The sequence below is a fragment of the Carettochelys insculpta genome, chromosome 23 (assembly GCF_033958435.1).
Source record: "Carettochelys insculpta isolate YL-2023 chromosome 23, ASM3395843v1, whole genome shotgun sequence".
Lineage (NCBI taxonomy): Eukaryota > Metazoa > Chordata > Testudines > Carettochelyidae > Carettochelys > Carettochelys insculpta.
This window is the reverse complement of record NC_134159.1, coordinates 12,555,168-12,570,082: the sequence shown is the minus strand read 5'-3', so window position 1 is coordinate 12,570,082 and position 14,915 is coordinate 12,555,168. Positions and strand designations below refer to the sequence as shown.

General features: G+C 47.7%; 1 protein-coding gene across 4 annotated transcripts in view; it reads right to left on the bottom strand.

Moving 5' to 3' along the window:
* The window catches only part of LOC142001038 (solute carrier family 2, facilitated glucose transporter member 5-like), a 46,716-nt gene that overhangs the window by 2,643 nt on the left and 29,158 nt on the right, over window positions 1-14,915 (bottom strand). For 2 of the 4 annotated variants that reach the window (XM_074975881.1, XM_074975882.1), the window contains exons 3-11: window positions 14,408-14,568; window positions 12,634-12,758; window positions 8,572-8,724; window positions 8,356-8,481; window positions 6,378-6,565; window positions 5,893-6,003; window positions 4,365-4,466; window positions 3,188-3,263; window positions 563-690 (exon numbers count right to left, since the gene is read on the bottom strand). In XM_074975881.1, coding sequence (XP_074831982.1) covers window positions 563-690; window positions 3,188-3,263; window positions 4,365-4,466; window positions 5,893-6,003; window positions 6,378-6,565; window positions 8,356-8,481; window positions 8,572-8,724; window positions 12,634-12,758; window positions 14,408-14,568 — 1,170 coding nt within the window. Of the gene's footprint in view, window positions 1-562; window positions 691-3,187; window positions 3,264-4,364; window positions 4,467-5,892; window positions 6,004-6,377; window positions 6,566-8,355; window positions 8,482-8,571; window positions 8,725-11,926; window positions 12,118-12,633; window positions 12,759-14,407; window positions 14,569-14,915 lie in introns of those variants that run through there. The other 2 variants (XM_074975883.1, XM_074975884.1) reach the window with 2 other exon arrangements.

Sequence of the window (14,915 nt, the reverse complement as noted above, 5' to 3'; positions counted from 1 at the left end):
GAAAGACAGTGCAGGTCGAGCACCACTATGGTGTAAGCTGCCTGCACAGTAATGCCAATGCATGTCCATACTGAGCTAGAGGGAGCGCTTCTCATGGGGAGACGTTGTCTACCAAAATTGCAAGAGCAGCCATTTTTTTCAAATTCAATAATTCAAGAGCCGCAGTGCATGGGAATATGAGATGGTCCCTAATAAAGAACGACAAACCGTACCTTTTGTATCCAGTTTTAAGAACAGCGCGCACGCAATGATTTGTGATGCGATACATGTTTACTGCAGGACATTCACAAACTTTGTGTGTATTCTATTTCCTCACACTTTACGTGTGTGTGTTTGTAGCACTATCTTCCTGACTTTCACTCCTGAACCTTCTCTCTCTCTCTGGAGGATGCTAGGGGGTCTGACGAAGCGGGTCTTTGCCCACAAAAGCTTATGTCCCCAAATATTTGCTAGTCTATAAGGTGCCACGGGACTTCTTGTTGTTTTTGAAGACACAGACTACTTCAGCTACCTCTCTGATACTTGTTCCCTCGTGAGACTCTGGAGCTCACTCTGCACTCACCTCCATGTAAAGGAACACAAGCCCCACGGTGAAATTGCAGAGCCAATGCACAGATCCTCCTACCATGAAGGCCGCAGGCCGGGATGACTGAAGGAACATTTCAGTGATCATCACAAAGGGGACTGGACCTTCAAGAAAAGGAAGAGTTTGAACATCTTTGTGGCCATTTCTATCTGTCAAACACTCAGAAGGGGCTACACCGAATGTACAGTAGGAGGCAATGGTTTCTAAGGGGCTGGTGTTTATAAGTACCTGGATGAACTAACTGGAGGAAGAGATGAATAAATGAATAACTGTAGCTAGCCACTGTCACGGTCTGGGAACTAGCAGCACCACGGTCCCGCCCTGGTCTCTGGGCACATCCCGCTTAAGTGTCAGGCCTCATGCTTTTCCCCTTCCTGGGGCAGAATCCTGTAATTCTCCCACTGCCAGACTGGCCCCTGCATATCCACCATGCCTACCCAGCCAGCCTGACAGGGTTCTCTCCTTGGTGAGCCAGTGACCCGTTTTACCCAGTGATCAGAGGAGCTTCTTAAAGCAAACTGTTGTCTTTCCTCACAGTGGATACGAGGAGGAAGATAAAAAAATTATTCTAACCTGCCCTCAGGCCTATCCTGCCTAAGGCCCCCAATTTCCCTACTATAACCAGGCAGGCCTGACTCCTTCCCACACCTCACCACATGCCTTTGGCAATCTGGTTTCTCAAACAGATATCCAAGAGCAACCTCCCTCCTAACACCTTGAGAACATCTTTGTGCATGTAGCTTGCAGCCTGGCCATATCTACAGTGCTGTTTTTAGAAGTGCTCTCACACATCAACAAAAGCTGCCACTATGCTTTGAACTGCAGAGTGGGCACACCCTCCCATCAGGGATCTCTGATGGTGCAAATTGTCTTCCTTGAAGACAGGCGGCTGGAAGAATGCTTGCTGCTGTGTCTGCTAAAGAAACTGACCATTGGTGAAATTCCTGGTTGGGGCAGGGAAGGGCAAAGCTCTCTGAATGGCAGTCTAAGAGAAGAACCTCGCTGCCTCTCATCGTTGGTGGAGAAAGGCGAATGGGCAAGTAGCCCCAGCACCCCATAGAAGAGGGCCCCCAAACCTATGAAATTTGAGTGCCTTTGCTCTGAGGTGCATGGGCTGGCAGCATTCAGGTTTGGCTCAGCTGCTGAGCCATCAACCAGGTCACAACTCCATTCAAATGTGGCCTGGCTGCCCCCTCACCTCCCAGTCCTGTCAGAAGAATGGCTGGGCCAAACCCGAGTGATCCTGTGACTCGGCATGCTAGGCCAGAATCCCCAGAGCAGAGAGCTGTGACCAGGAGCAAGGTGAGTGTGGGCCAGGTTTGTTCTCCACTCCTTACTCTTTTCCCTGCCCCTGCAGTCTCAGTTTCAGGGAGGAGAGGTGGCCTTGATTTCAGATCCTGCCCCACTCCCTTACCTCTGCACATCCCTGAATAACCCATTCATTTATCTAATTACATTTGGATCAGAAGAAAACAGGGAGAGGGCTGTGTGGATCATTTCCTGGCTGAGAAGCTACTGCAGGCTGAACCTCTCTCATCCAGCACCCTCAAGACCTGACCAATGCTGGATGAGAGAATTTGCTGGATCATGGGAGGTCAATATTGTCTAGCACATTACCACACAGCCACTGCTTCCCCAGTTAGGGGTAAATTACAGCTAAATAACAGCACAGAACACTGAGAGCCAGGTCTGGTGGCTGGAAGCAAACTTTATGGGACCATAGGAAACTTGGCCACATCCATGATAAGTGGTCATCCGGCTAAGAAAAAGCATGCCAGATTACAGATGTTGCTGGACGGAAGAGTTATGGACTAGAGAGATTCAACCTGTAGGTATTTGCAGCCAAGGCAGAGATAAGTAAGACAGAGGGAAGAAATGACTTCACAGTCCATTCATCAACACAGTGCTGCCAGAGACTCCATCACCTGCAATGAGAAGCTCCTATCTGCAGCTGGCATTCCCTGAGCCAGTCTGGCCATGCTTATAGAAGAGGAAAGGGATTGCGTGGGGGTGGGTGTTGCAGGGCGTGGAAGAGGATGGCATTGTCCACTAGCCAAGAAAAGGAGCTTGCGATATCCCTCTGCAGCACAAATGTAAAGAGTTGCACCTCCAGGGCAAAGCCTCCACCACCATGTTCTGCTGTGAGTCACATACACTGCTCCCACCCACTTCCCGGCACAGCTAGAGCAGAATTTGGCTCTTTGGGGGTAGGTGCCTGTTGAAAGCTGCAAGAAAGCAGCATTCAGTGTCAACCAATGTGGCTCAACTTCCAAAGAGGGGTTTTGCTCCAACGCTTACTGGGCATCTTGGACACCAGCAAGACTCTGTCTTTGCAGACCTTCTTGAAAATTAAAGCTCACATCTTTCCCTTAGCAATGGACTCTCACACCCCACAGATCCTCCTGTAGAGGGTATGGGAAGGAGCCTGTTCCCTGAACGATGCTCACAGCCTAGCTGGTAAATAACTAGTAACTACTAGGTCACCTGGCCAAGCAGAAACACACTAGCTCATCTCTGCATCAGCCCAAATTGCTGTTTAAATTTTAAAAGCTTTGTTTTAATGTCCTGGTGTAGCTGATTAGAGCTGCCCTTGCCACTTACTGGCTCCGATAGCGTGTCCAATGATATAGGCGATGACGCAGGCTATGCTGAGGTACTGCATCCCTGAGACAGTGGCCTGTGGGGAATTCAGTCATTGAATTACAGTCAGTTCCCTTCTCAAGTGGCTGGCAAAGTCACAGCGCTGTTTGCAAGACCTTGGGAAGCTGTAAGACCCAGGGTGCTGCTTGGTGTCTGGAGGGGATCAGGAAGAGGATGGGCCAGGCAGTGTCAGACCCACCGATGGGGAGGCGGTGGGGGAGCAGGGGCAGTTGCCCTGAGGCCTGACCTTTCCAGGGGACCTGGAGCTCTGGCTGCTGCCAAAGTACCAGCAGCAGCAGGTGGAGCTCCCAGGCCCCTGGAAGTGCTACAGCAGTGCTGTCGCTGCTCTGAAGGAAGTGGGGCAGGCACTGAAGGCTGATTGCCCTTGGCCCTGCCCCTTCTGCCTTTGGCCCCACCCCCTTCAGGGCAGGGAGCCACACTCCCCTCTCCCACTTTGCCATGGGGCACATGTGGGCTGTTCACCCCACGGGGCAGCATCACCAACTGGGCTAAGCTCACGGTGCCTGCTGGAACCCCGCTTCCCATGAGCAGGCCCAAGGGGCTCTAGCAGAGATGCACACCACGGAGAACTGGGGACAGGGAGGGAGAAACAACTCAACTCAGGTCTCAGTTAGCTCACCGCTAACCCAACCATGGAATTAATGGGAGTCCAGCTCTCTCTCAGCAGGGTCCCTGCTTCCTGCGGGAGTGGACAGGGCCGTGCAGGGAGGCCTGGCATTTTCTCCTGGCCTAAATGGCAGCCCTGTCCCCATCCTCTAGAACAGTGCTCTGCAACCGGTGTGCCGCAAAGTGGCACTGAGCGTGCCCCACAGCCGCACGCTGGGAGATGCCTGCTGCTGAGCGCATGCATCCCACCACTCGGTGGGAGGAGCGTGTGGTGGTGGCGGCGGCGGTGGTGGCACTTCTGGCGAATCGCTGCTGGTGTGGAACTGGGGGGGCAGGCAGGGCTCGGAGTGCCTGGCTCTGGGGAAGGGGACGGATTTGGGTTATATATTTTGGGTGTGCCATGAGATTATAACCAGCGCCAGAGTGTGCCACAGGGTGATGGATGTTGCTGAGCACTGCTCTAGAAGGTCAGACAGGCCGACACGACTACCATAGCCATCCTGGCACATACCTGAAGGTTGAGGGCCACCGTTAACACAGCACAAGACGCGCAGCAGATTCCAAAGCCAGCAAGAAGCAGAAGCCGCCTCCCCAGGGACTCGATGATTAAAACCTGAGGGACCCGGCACAAAAGGGTGAGAAAGGGGACACAGAGAGAGCCCAGCACACCTCGTCCTAAGAGGAAAAGGGGCTGCTAGCTCCTTGGGGCAGGGCATTCTGGGGAACCTGGTGCTATGCAGTTCTGAGTGGAAGAGCCCTCTAGAATTTGAGGGCAAGGAAGACAACAGGGTTATATAGAAGTGCCCCAGGGTCCTCCAGAAATCACTCTAAAAGCCTCTAGAATTTAATAAAGAACTAGATACCCTTTCTGTAGCACTTTTTATATTAGCTTGTAGGAAGTTGCCAGCAGGGGGGGATAATTGTTCAGCAAATTCTAGAGAATGGGTCAAACAAGAAAAAAACCCACACCTCCAAAAAACCAAACAAATGAATAGAAAAAAGTTTGTATTTTGTAGACTCCAGGAGGCTGCTTTATTAGGGAAATTCCAGTATCACCAGTAAAGTGTGGATTGGAACTAAAATAGAACCTGTGAAAGCTGGGGAACTACCCCCCTGTCCCACACACATACACTTAGTGCTCTTGTAGGGAGTCAGCAGTCCCTTCCATGACTGCCTAATCCAGGTCAGGACTTAGGAAGACCTGTGCAGTGACGGGACAGGGCAAGCTCTGCTAGTCCGGCCACTGCACCTGATCCAGCAGCCTCCAGATGGACTCCAGCCAAGTCCAGCTTCTTCACTCCCGAGAGAGGCACATCAGTGTTTATACTGTGCTCTTCATACTGAGAAGTTGAAGCATTTTACAACGGTGGATGAGCACCGCTACTCCTGTTTCACAGATAGGGAAACTGAGGCACAGAGCACTCATGAGTTGCTCAAACCTTACACAGTCAGCCTATTGCAGAACTGGGAATAGAAACCCAGGTCTCCTGGTCCCAAGCTCTATTGATTACACCAAGGACAAAAAAAGATTTTTCTTTTCCTATGGCTGCCTGTGCATTCCCAGGGCCCAGTCACCTGTCTGAGTTCAAGAGCTTTTTCTCCATCCTAGCTCAGCAATGCCACTAGCAATCTGTGATTCACAGAAACATGGGTCAGAGGTGTTGCTCTAAGCCTATGGAACCATATCCACAGTTTCCCCTGAGATGCTGTTATAATCATCTATGATGGTAATACAGCAGTTACAGGGACAGAGAAGGCACTACTATGACTGGCAACAACCCACCTGGCGAGGAAGGTGAGTAGATAATAAGTAAAATTATTTCCCAAGACAGGTACGATTGTCTGCATTGGTGTAACCCATATGCCAACTGTTGCATGGCATGAATTTAAAGAAAATTTGCAACCCTGTTTACTGTGACTAGAGCACCAGGGAACTTTTCCTTTAAATGTGAGAGAGGGCAACTAATTGCAATGATATAAACAGGCCCAGAAAGTTAACAGTGGAAATTCGAACCTGGAGGATAGTGGGTGAAACTTACCGCTATGCATGTCATGAACACATTGACTGCACCTATCCCCACAGTGACATACTGCACATCATTTGTATTCACACCTGCCGACGTGAAGATTTTGTTTGCATAGTAGAAGATCTGCAAGTAAGCCACACCTGCGGTTATACTTGGCCATTCACAGAGGCAGGGGAAACCTCTGAGTCAGGCACCTCCAGGCTGGAAATGCAGCCAAAGACAAATCTAAGATCTGAACTCCTCCAAGCTCTGGAGCTGTTGGATCCAGATGTTGGGACTGGTTCCTTTCTCCATAAATCTCCAAACCCAAAACCTCTGGGCAGATCCCTGCTAAACAATTGGATCCTGATCCAAACTTTGTGGCACGGGACCAATCTCATTTCCCAAGGCCTTCACTGGGGTTGTGTCTCCATCTGGAATGGGTTCCAGTGCCTATACCAGCACTGCCCTGCCACTTGGTCCTTTACGTGTTCACCCAAGAGTCTCATCTCACTTACTGCATTAATTCCAGAAAGCTGCTGGCCCATCATCATGACAATGATGGAGATGAGCTGCCACCGTAGGGCCTGGAAGGTGCAGAGGTTAAAGACAGACAAACGACCTTCCAACTTCTCTGACTCGTCTTCCTGACGCATCTCTTCGATCTCATCGTCCACGTCATCCCAGCCTCTCAGACTTCTCAGAGCTGAAGAGGAGGAGAGAAGGGGAAGTTGGGTTTCCTAGTAAACTGAGTTAAGGGGAGGAGGCTGGAGTTACAGAAACCGAAGGAGAACTTGTAAAACTACAAGAACAGGAAGGCAGTCCAGGCCACTTCTGCGTTCATGGAAAAGGTTAAATAACTGGCAACAGTCAGAGGACTGGAAGGTGGGTCTTGGAGAGAGGCAGAAGGCCTTGAGTCCTTTGTTTGCTCATATGAACTACGAGAAGGGGACCCGAGTTCCCCTCACTAACAAGTGCTTTTACCCTGTACTTGGTGATCAGGCTTGGGTCTCCTAGGAGAGCTCCAAATCATTATCTTGCAAAAAGAGGTCAGAGAGTTCCTATTCTAGGTATTAGAGCAAGGCACTTGGAACTAGGACTTCTGGATGACAGCCCTGGCTCTGCCATGGACTGTCCTCTCTCTCTATCTATTTCAGCCCCATCCCGTAAAACTGGGATGATACATACTTGCTGCCAGGGAAGCAGAAATGAACTACTGCTTGCCAAAAGCTTTGAAAGCCTCAGATGGGCAATAAAAGCATAGTGCCATGGGCTTAATGCATCCTCGCCTGACTTTTGGTTCAGGATTTTTCTCCACAGCGTATTCCCATGAATCACAGACTCAGAGAAGCTAGGACTGGAAGGAACCACAAGAGATCTTTCAGTCCAGTCCCCTACGCTCAGAGGTGCACAAAGTATTATCTAGAGTGACCATCCCTGACATGTGTTTGTCTAACCTGCTCTTAAAACTCTTCAGTGATGGAGATCCCACAACCTCCTGAGGCAATGTATTCCAGTGCTTGGGCACTTTTTTTCTAACGTTTAACCTCAACTTCTCTTGCTGCAATTTAAGCCCATCGCTTCTTGTCCTACCTTCAGAGGTTAAGGAGAACAATTTGTCTACTTCCTCTTTGCAATGACCCATTATGTACTTGCAAACTGTTATGTCTCCTCATAGTCTTCTGTTCTCCAGACTAAACAAACCAAATTTTGTCAGGTTTTTCTCACAGGCCCTGTTTTCTAGGCCTCTAATAATTTTTCTTGCTCTTCTCTGGATTTTCTTCAATTTCTCCACATCTTTTCTGAAATGTGGCACATGGAACTGGATCCAATACTCCAGCTGAGGCCTTATCAGTGTAGAGGAGAGCAGAAGAATTATTTCCCATATCCTGCTAATCCATCCTAGAATGATATGTGCTTTTCTGCAAGAGTTACCTTGTTAACGCATATTTAGCTTGCGATTAACTATGATCCCTGAGATGCCTGTCTTCAGTACTCCCTCCTAGACAGTCATTTCCCATTTTGTATGTGTGCAACAAATTGTTCCTTCCTAAATGGAATACTTGACATTCACCCTTATTGAATTTCATCCTGTTAACGTCAAACTATTTCTCCAGTTTGTCCAGATCACTGTGAATTTTACTCCTCTCCTCCAAAGAACTTGTAAACCCTCCCAGCTTGGTATCATCCATCAATTTTACAAAAAAATTTCCTCTCTGTGCTATTATTTAAATCATCGATGAAGGTATTGAACAGAACCTGACCCATTTCTGCAGGACCCCACTTGTTATGCCCTTCCAGCTTGACTGTGACCCACTGATAACTCCTCTCTGAGATGGTTTTCCAACCAGTTCTGCACCCACCTTATAGCAGCTCCATACAGGTAGTATTTCCCGACTTTGTTTATGACTGGAGACCTAGTTTCAAACCTATGCCCCCAGCTCTTCGCTTTCTCCTAGTTCGCTTGCTAGCATTGCTAAGCAGATGTGGCTGTACCTTGTCTGGCTTGTTCTTCATTGCCCTTCTGTATCAGTAGGTACCTGGGACTCTCCGGAAAGAAGGGCAAGAGGAGGAGTTCCACCACTGCAGGGATTCCAGTTAGCCCTAGTAACACTGGCCAGCCTGCAACAGAAGATCAGGTAACAAGGAGCCTCATGAGATAGCTCATCCACTCAGGAGGAGCCAGACCTCTTCCTCAGACCAGGTCTTTACCTTCAGTGTTTCCAAGGATGTTACTTAGACCCAGAATCTGAGCTACCAGGATGCCAATGGTGATGAAGAGCTGGGGCACCACCCCAATTGCACCTCTCAGATTTTTGGGGGACATCTCTCCCAGGTACATGGGAACGACATTGGAGGACAGGCCTAGGTGAAGAGAGAGAGCGAGGTTAGTCCTGCTCTCAGATGCAGGCACTCATTGCAACACCCAGATCCTCAGGGACTTGACCAAGGTACATTTCCAGATGATGACAACTGACCTCAGACATGATTTTGGGATGCATTAACAGGACTGTTGTGAGCAAGACACCAGAAGTAATTCTTCCACTCTACTCTGCACTGATTAGGCCTCAACTGGAGTACTACTGTATCCATTTCTGGGCACCAAATTTTAGGAAAGATGTGGAGAAATAGGAGAGGATCCAGAGAAGAGCAACTAAAATGATTAAAGGTCTAGAAAATATGGCCTAGGAGAGAAGATTAAAATAATTAGATTTGTTTAGTTTGGAAAAGAGAAGGCTGAGGGGGCCATGATAGTGATTTTTAGGTACCTAAAAGGGTGTTACAAGGAGGAGGGAGAAAAATTATTCTCTTTAGCTGCTGCTGATAGGGCAAGAAACAATGGGCTTAAATTACAGAATGGAAGGGTTAGGTTGGACATTAGGAAAAACTTCCTGACTGTCAGCAAGGTTAAGTGCTGGAATAAATTGCCTATGGTGATTGCAGAATCTACATCATTGGACATATTTAAGAACAGGTTGGATAAGTATCTAACGGGGTAATACAGATGGTGCTTGGTCATGCTGTGAGGGCAGGGACTGAACTTTATAACCTTGTGAGGTCCCTTTCAGTAGTAGTATTCTATAATTTTGTGATACTATAAATCACAAGGGGCTGGACAGTGCATAAGACTGGAGCTTGCTTTTTGCTGCTACGTCCCAGTTTTGCAGCTAGTTTAGAGTAGCTTGTTGCTATCTGATGACCACATTTGCCTGAATGAAGGAAGCTAATGATATTTTTCTCCCTCCATATGATCTTAGAATAAAGCAGTAGGTGGCATTAGCTCCTTTTCTATCCCCACTGTGGACACATGCTGTATCCATGTTTTCTGACTAGATCCGAGCCCTAGTAGAGATGGGGCCTCAGGATTTAGACAGTTCCTTTCTGTGTGTGTTGATTTAATGCCATGGACAAGTGGCATGAAGGTGTCCATCGTACAAAGGTCATCAGCTCTGCTGGCATCTTTATTGGGCAGCTGGCACTCTAAGGCAGGGATGCTTGCATTATCACTTCCCACACTGTATCCATTGCCTGGATAAACAAAGCTGTTGCTCTCCAAGGCCAACACTTGTCCATGGCCTTTCTGTGTCCAATGCACACAGAAAGGGACTGTCTAACTCCTGAGGCCCCGTCTCTACTAGGGCTCAGATATAGTCAGAAAACATGGATACAGCATATGTCCATAGTGGGGATAGGACTGACTCTGAACTCCCCAAGGATTCAACCCCACTATAGGGGCACACTTACATCTAGCCTACAGAGCACTGTGCAGCTATTGTAACCAGGTCTCTCCGAGCTGCTGGCCAGATGAGACCAAGCTAAAAATGAAGGGCTAAATAATCTCAGGAGTTCGGCACATTCAAAACAAAACACCAGAATTGGCTCCAGCTGCAAAATTTGGGTCCCAGGTTTTGGTTTGGGTCCCACTTAGCCACTCAATAGCACAGCACTGCACAGAGCCCGCCGACCTCCCCCCAGCCATTGCTGGTAAAAGGCTCGAATGCAGCCCATTTGGCAAAGAAAGCATCTTTCTCCCTGCAGGGCAAAAGCCACCTGCAAGGGGCAGCCAAGTGATTCTCAGCCTGATCTGAGCCACTCAGCTTGCTGCTGGGGCCCTGAGCAAACCAGCTTCAGCTTTGGAGTTTGCAAACAAAGCCTAGTGGAAACAGAGCAGTTTCCTCTTCCACATCCAGAGGAGCAAGTTGTCACAGGCACTACACACCCAAATGAGGCTGTTCGTATGGCGTGCAGGGAGAGACCCTTCCCCTGCTTTATAACCCACCTGCGCAACTAATTGCCCTGAAAACTTCTGGCGTAAACCCTCGTATTTGGGATACATTATCCTGGAGGGTGATTGGAGCATATCGGAGCACGCTGAGAATATTGACAGCTACTGGAGAATGTAGCCCTGTAAGGCTTAGTCCACCCTAAGCCCAGCATTGCTAACTCTTGCCATCTTATGGTGCCTCTCGTGATGAAATCCCCTGCTTCCGGAGTCAAGTGAGCACTCGAGACTCTCAGCTTTCTCCCCTCCCCAGGGAGCCTGATTTTTTTTGAATGCTATGAATTGGCACTACTTTAGCCTTTAAAAGTTTCCTGTCATTGCTAAAAGTGGTGCAGCACCACTTATGGCAGCGGTGGTAGCACAGCTAGCAAGGGCTGGGCGACGGGAGAAACCTGAAGCCCTGCCTATAAAATGGCTTTCGCTAGCACTGCCACCAAAGGTTGGAAATGTTATAACAGATAACAGGGCCCAGTGCAGGCAAGACCCTGCATTTAGTGCAGGACCTTTCTCCCTTAAAGGCAGTAGCCATCAGTAGGGCCCTACCAAATCCACAGCCATGCAAAACTCATCATGGGCTGTGAAATCTGGTGTGCTCCCACGAAATCTGGCCTCGTGTGTGCTTCTCCCTATACTTTGCAGATTCCACAGGGGAGACCGGCATTTCTCAGATGGAGAGGCCTGACCCAAAAGACGCTGCAGGGAGATCACAAGGTTATTTTAGAAGCGTCACAGAACTGCCACCTTCACATCTGTGCTGCCTTCAGAACTGGACAACTGGTTGTAAGGTTGGCTGGGTGCCCAGCTCTGAAGGCAGTGCCGCCACCACCAACAGCGCAGAAGTAAGCGTAACAGTGTTGCAACCCTCCATCCCACCCCCACTATAATAACCCTGTGACCACTACACAACTCCTTTTTGGGTCAGGAGCCCTACAATTACACCACCATGAAATTTTAGATTTAAATATCTGAAATCATGAAATTTACCATTTTTAAAATCCTATGACCGTAAATTGACGAGAATGGACTGTGAATTTGGTCACAATAGTTTAAGCCAAGACAAGTGAGTGTAGAAGCACCATCAAGATTCTCCTCTGCTGTGTTTCTGAGTTATAAACAACAAGAGGTTTGGAGAGGCTACAGCCCTACAAGTGTTGATAGCCAGTGGTAATAACTGCAGCTGGGGTTATATGAGTCAGTTAACACACTGGGTTGGAGTTATTTCACTGTCAATTCATCATCTTCATTATAAAATGGGAATTAATCGAATCTAAAAGTCACACTCACCTGTTTACTTATCACATCTTTATAGGACATGCAGGTCCCCTAGTAAACTTCAGAGTGGAGTTTAGGTGTCATTGGACTAGAGTCAACGAATTGATCCTAACCAAAGCTGAAGGATCATAACTTACAGAATGCTGCCAGCATAGGTGGTACTGTACAATAGCTTGACTGGGTCAAAGAGAACGCATCGCCCACACAGCCCTTCTCCTGTAGTCCATGTCAGTATTACAATAGATTACCAGGGCCTATCAGTTGGTAGATCCATAAATCCATTCTAGGAATTAGCTGTGTCTGACCATACCTCTGCTGAATTAGCTTCAAAGAGTTCTGCTTGGAATTATAGTTTTAAGAACCAGGTAATATAAACTTTGTCCAAAATATTTGAGAAGTGAATCATCACAAGCAAGGTGCCAGTGTTGTGATATACGGGACCACGGTCCAATTTAAACAGGAATCATTTACATTTACTACATTTACAGACCAACTGGCTTCCACAGAACTCAAGTTCCACTTTGTCTTCCTCGTTTACCAGGAATCCAACCCTCTCTGCACACAGCACACAGAGTGTGGTAGACACGGAGATGCTGCTTTGCACTGCAGCAGGAACAGTCTCTCCAATATACTCCTTGCAAAGTTGCTGCAACAAACACTCCAGTTAACCCAGAAAATCCTACTCCTTGTCCTAACCCTGCATACCACCTTTCACACACCTGCACATATTCCCACAATGATTCGTGAGAGGATGATCGCCTCAAAAGTCTTTGCCACTTTGGAGCTTCCCATGAGGATCGCAGGGACAATGGAGAAGATGTTATTTATCAGCAAAGTGCCCTTTCTGCGGAGAGATCAAGAGTATGACAAATCTATCTTATTATTGTTATTACTACTCACACTGCAGTATTGCCTAAAGGGCCCAACTGAGATGGGGCCCAGCGTAAAGGTTAAAAAGATTGGGACTTCATCTTAGAAAAGAGGAGACTAAGGGGTGATATGACAGAGGTCTATAAAAATCACAACAGGTATGGAAAAAATGAAGACAGAAAAGCTATTTATTTGTTCCCATAACATAAGAACTAGGGGTCACCAAACGAAATTATTGGGTAGCAGGCTTAAAACTAACAAAAGGAAGTTTTTCTTCATGCAGTGCATGGTAGACTTGTGGAACTCCTCGCCAGAGGATGTTATGAAGTTCAGGACTTTAACAGGGTTCAAAAAAGAGCAAGATACCTTCATGGAGGTTAGGTCCATCAATGGATATTAGCCAGGATGGGTAGGAATGGTATCCCTAGCCTTGGTTTGTCAAAGGCTGGAAATGGATGACAGGAGAGGGATCACTTGATGATTACCTGTTCTGTTTACTCCCTCTAGGGCATCTGGCATTGGCCACTGTTAGGAGACAGGACACTGGGCTAGACGGACCTTCGGTCTGACCCAGTATGACCATACTTATGTTGCTATATGCTAGGTGCTGTACAAAAACATAGCCAGACACAATTGCAGCCATGAAGAGCTGAGAATTTAAATAGAACAGACAGACAAAGGAAATATTATCTCATTTTGCAGGTAAGCAACTAAGTGACAAAGCCATCAAGTGTCTTGCCTAAGGTCACTCAGGATGTCTGTGGCAGAACTGGGACTTTAACCCAGTCCAGTACTAAAACCGCGAGCCTGTCATCCCTCTCGACTTGCTTTCCTTTGTCAAACAGCAAGAAAAATCCTCCAAAGAAGAAGGAAGAAAGTAGCTGAGGGGAGAACAGTGGGGAAGGGCCCAGCAGAGACGTAAAATCCTACGGTGGGATCTAACCACAAGCGCCTCAGACCAGAGGTTCCCAACCTTTTCACTAGTGCAAACCCCTAATCACCTCTCAAACTGTTCGCAGACCCTCCTCAAAGCCAATTCTAGCTGCTAGGTACACTTCATTCAATGAAAAAGGAACCCACAACATAGATTTTCAGACATCAGATAACATTCTTGGAAGATATTTAATTTAAAAATAATAATTGATTGTGACTTTGCCATTTATTTAAAATTTATTTGCTACAATCATTTTTATCTATCTTTTATTTTTTCCCACAGACCCCCTGCAATACACTTGTGGACCCCCAGGGGCCTGCAGCCCCCAGGTTGGGAACCTCTGCCTTAGACAAAGAAAGAGGCTTAAAAAAATTAAGATTAAATGGGGGTGAAGAGTTTAAAGGCCATAGCCGTCAGCTTATCAGAGGAAACTAAATGGTGTATTTGGTGCAGTACCATGCCTGCAGCATGTCCATGTCCACTCTGCCTGCAGTGCAGCCAGCTCAGTTGTCTGGCACACGGAGAAGAAAGTTGTTTCCTTCCTGATCTAAATGGAAGCCACTGATCTGGCTACCTAAGGGGAAGGTAGCTAGGACGGGTACTGAATCAGATGGACTTGCAAGTAGACCTTCATTCAAATCACAGCAAACTGCTTCTGAACAAACCATCTGAGGGTGTCCATCACTCACCTGCCACATTTATTCACCAGAGGGCCGACCATCAGGGACCCAAAGAAGCCGCCGAGTGGGAACATAGACACTGTGAGAGACCAGAGCAGCGTTTGGAAGCTGCTGTCCATGGGGTAGCCCATCCTATCATAGTAGGTCTGGTTGTAAAAGTCTTGCATGGACTAGAAAAAAGATGCAAAACAGGTTTAAATTGGCTTGGCAGCGGGGGAGATCAGTGAAATTCTGGTAATTCATGTTATAAAAGCAGCAGGGGACCCAGCAAAGTAAAGTCCCTTTGAAAAATTTCTTGGTAGAAGAGAAAGATTTGTTTTAAGAACAATACAACAGTAGGTTAAACAAACCTACAGCAAGACTGTGACCTTCTGAAAAGGTCCCGCTGCATCACTTACTTGATTTTCAGCACTCTCTGTGACTTCATTTGCCATCATGAGTGCTCAACTTCCTTGAAAATTGGGCCCTATGTTTTCTGTGCACAAAGCCCAAAACATGTTATCCCATAATGCACATG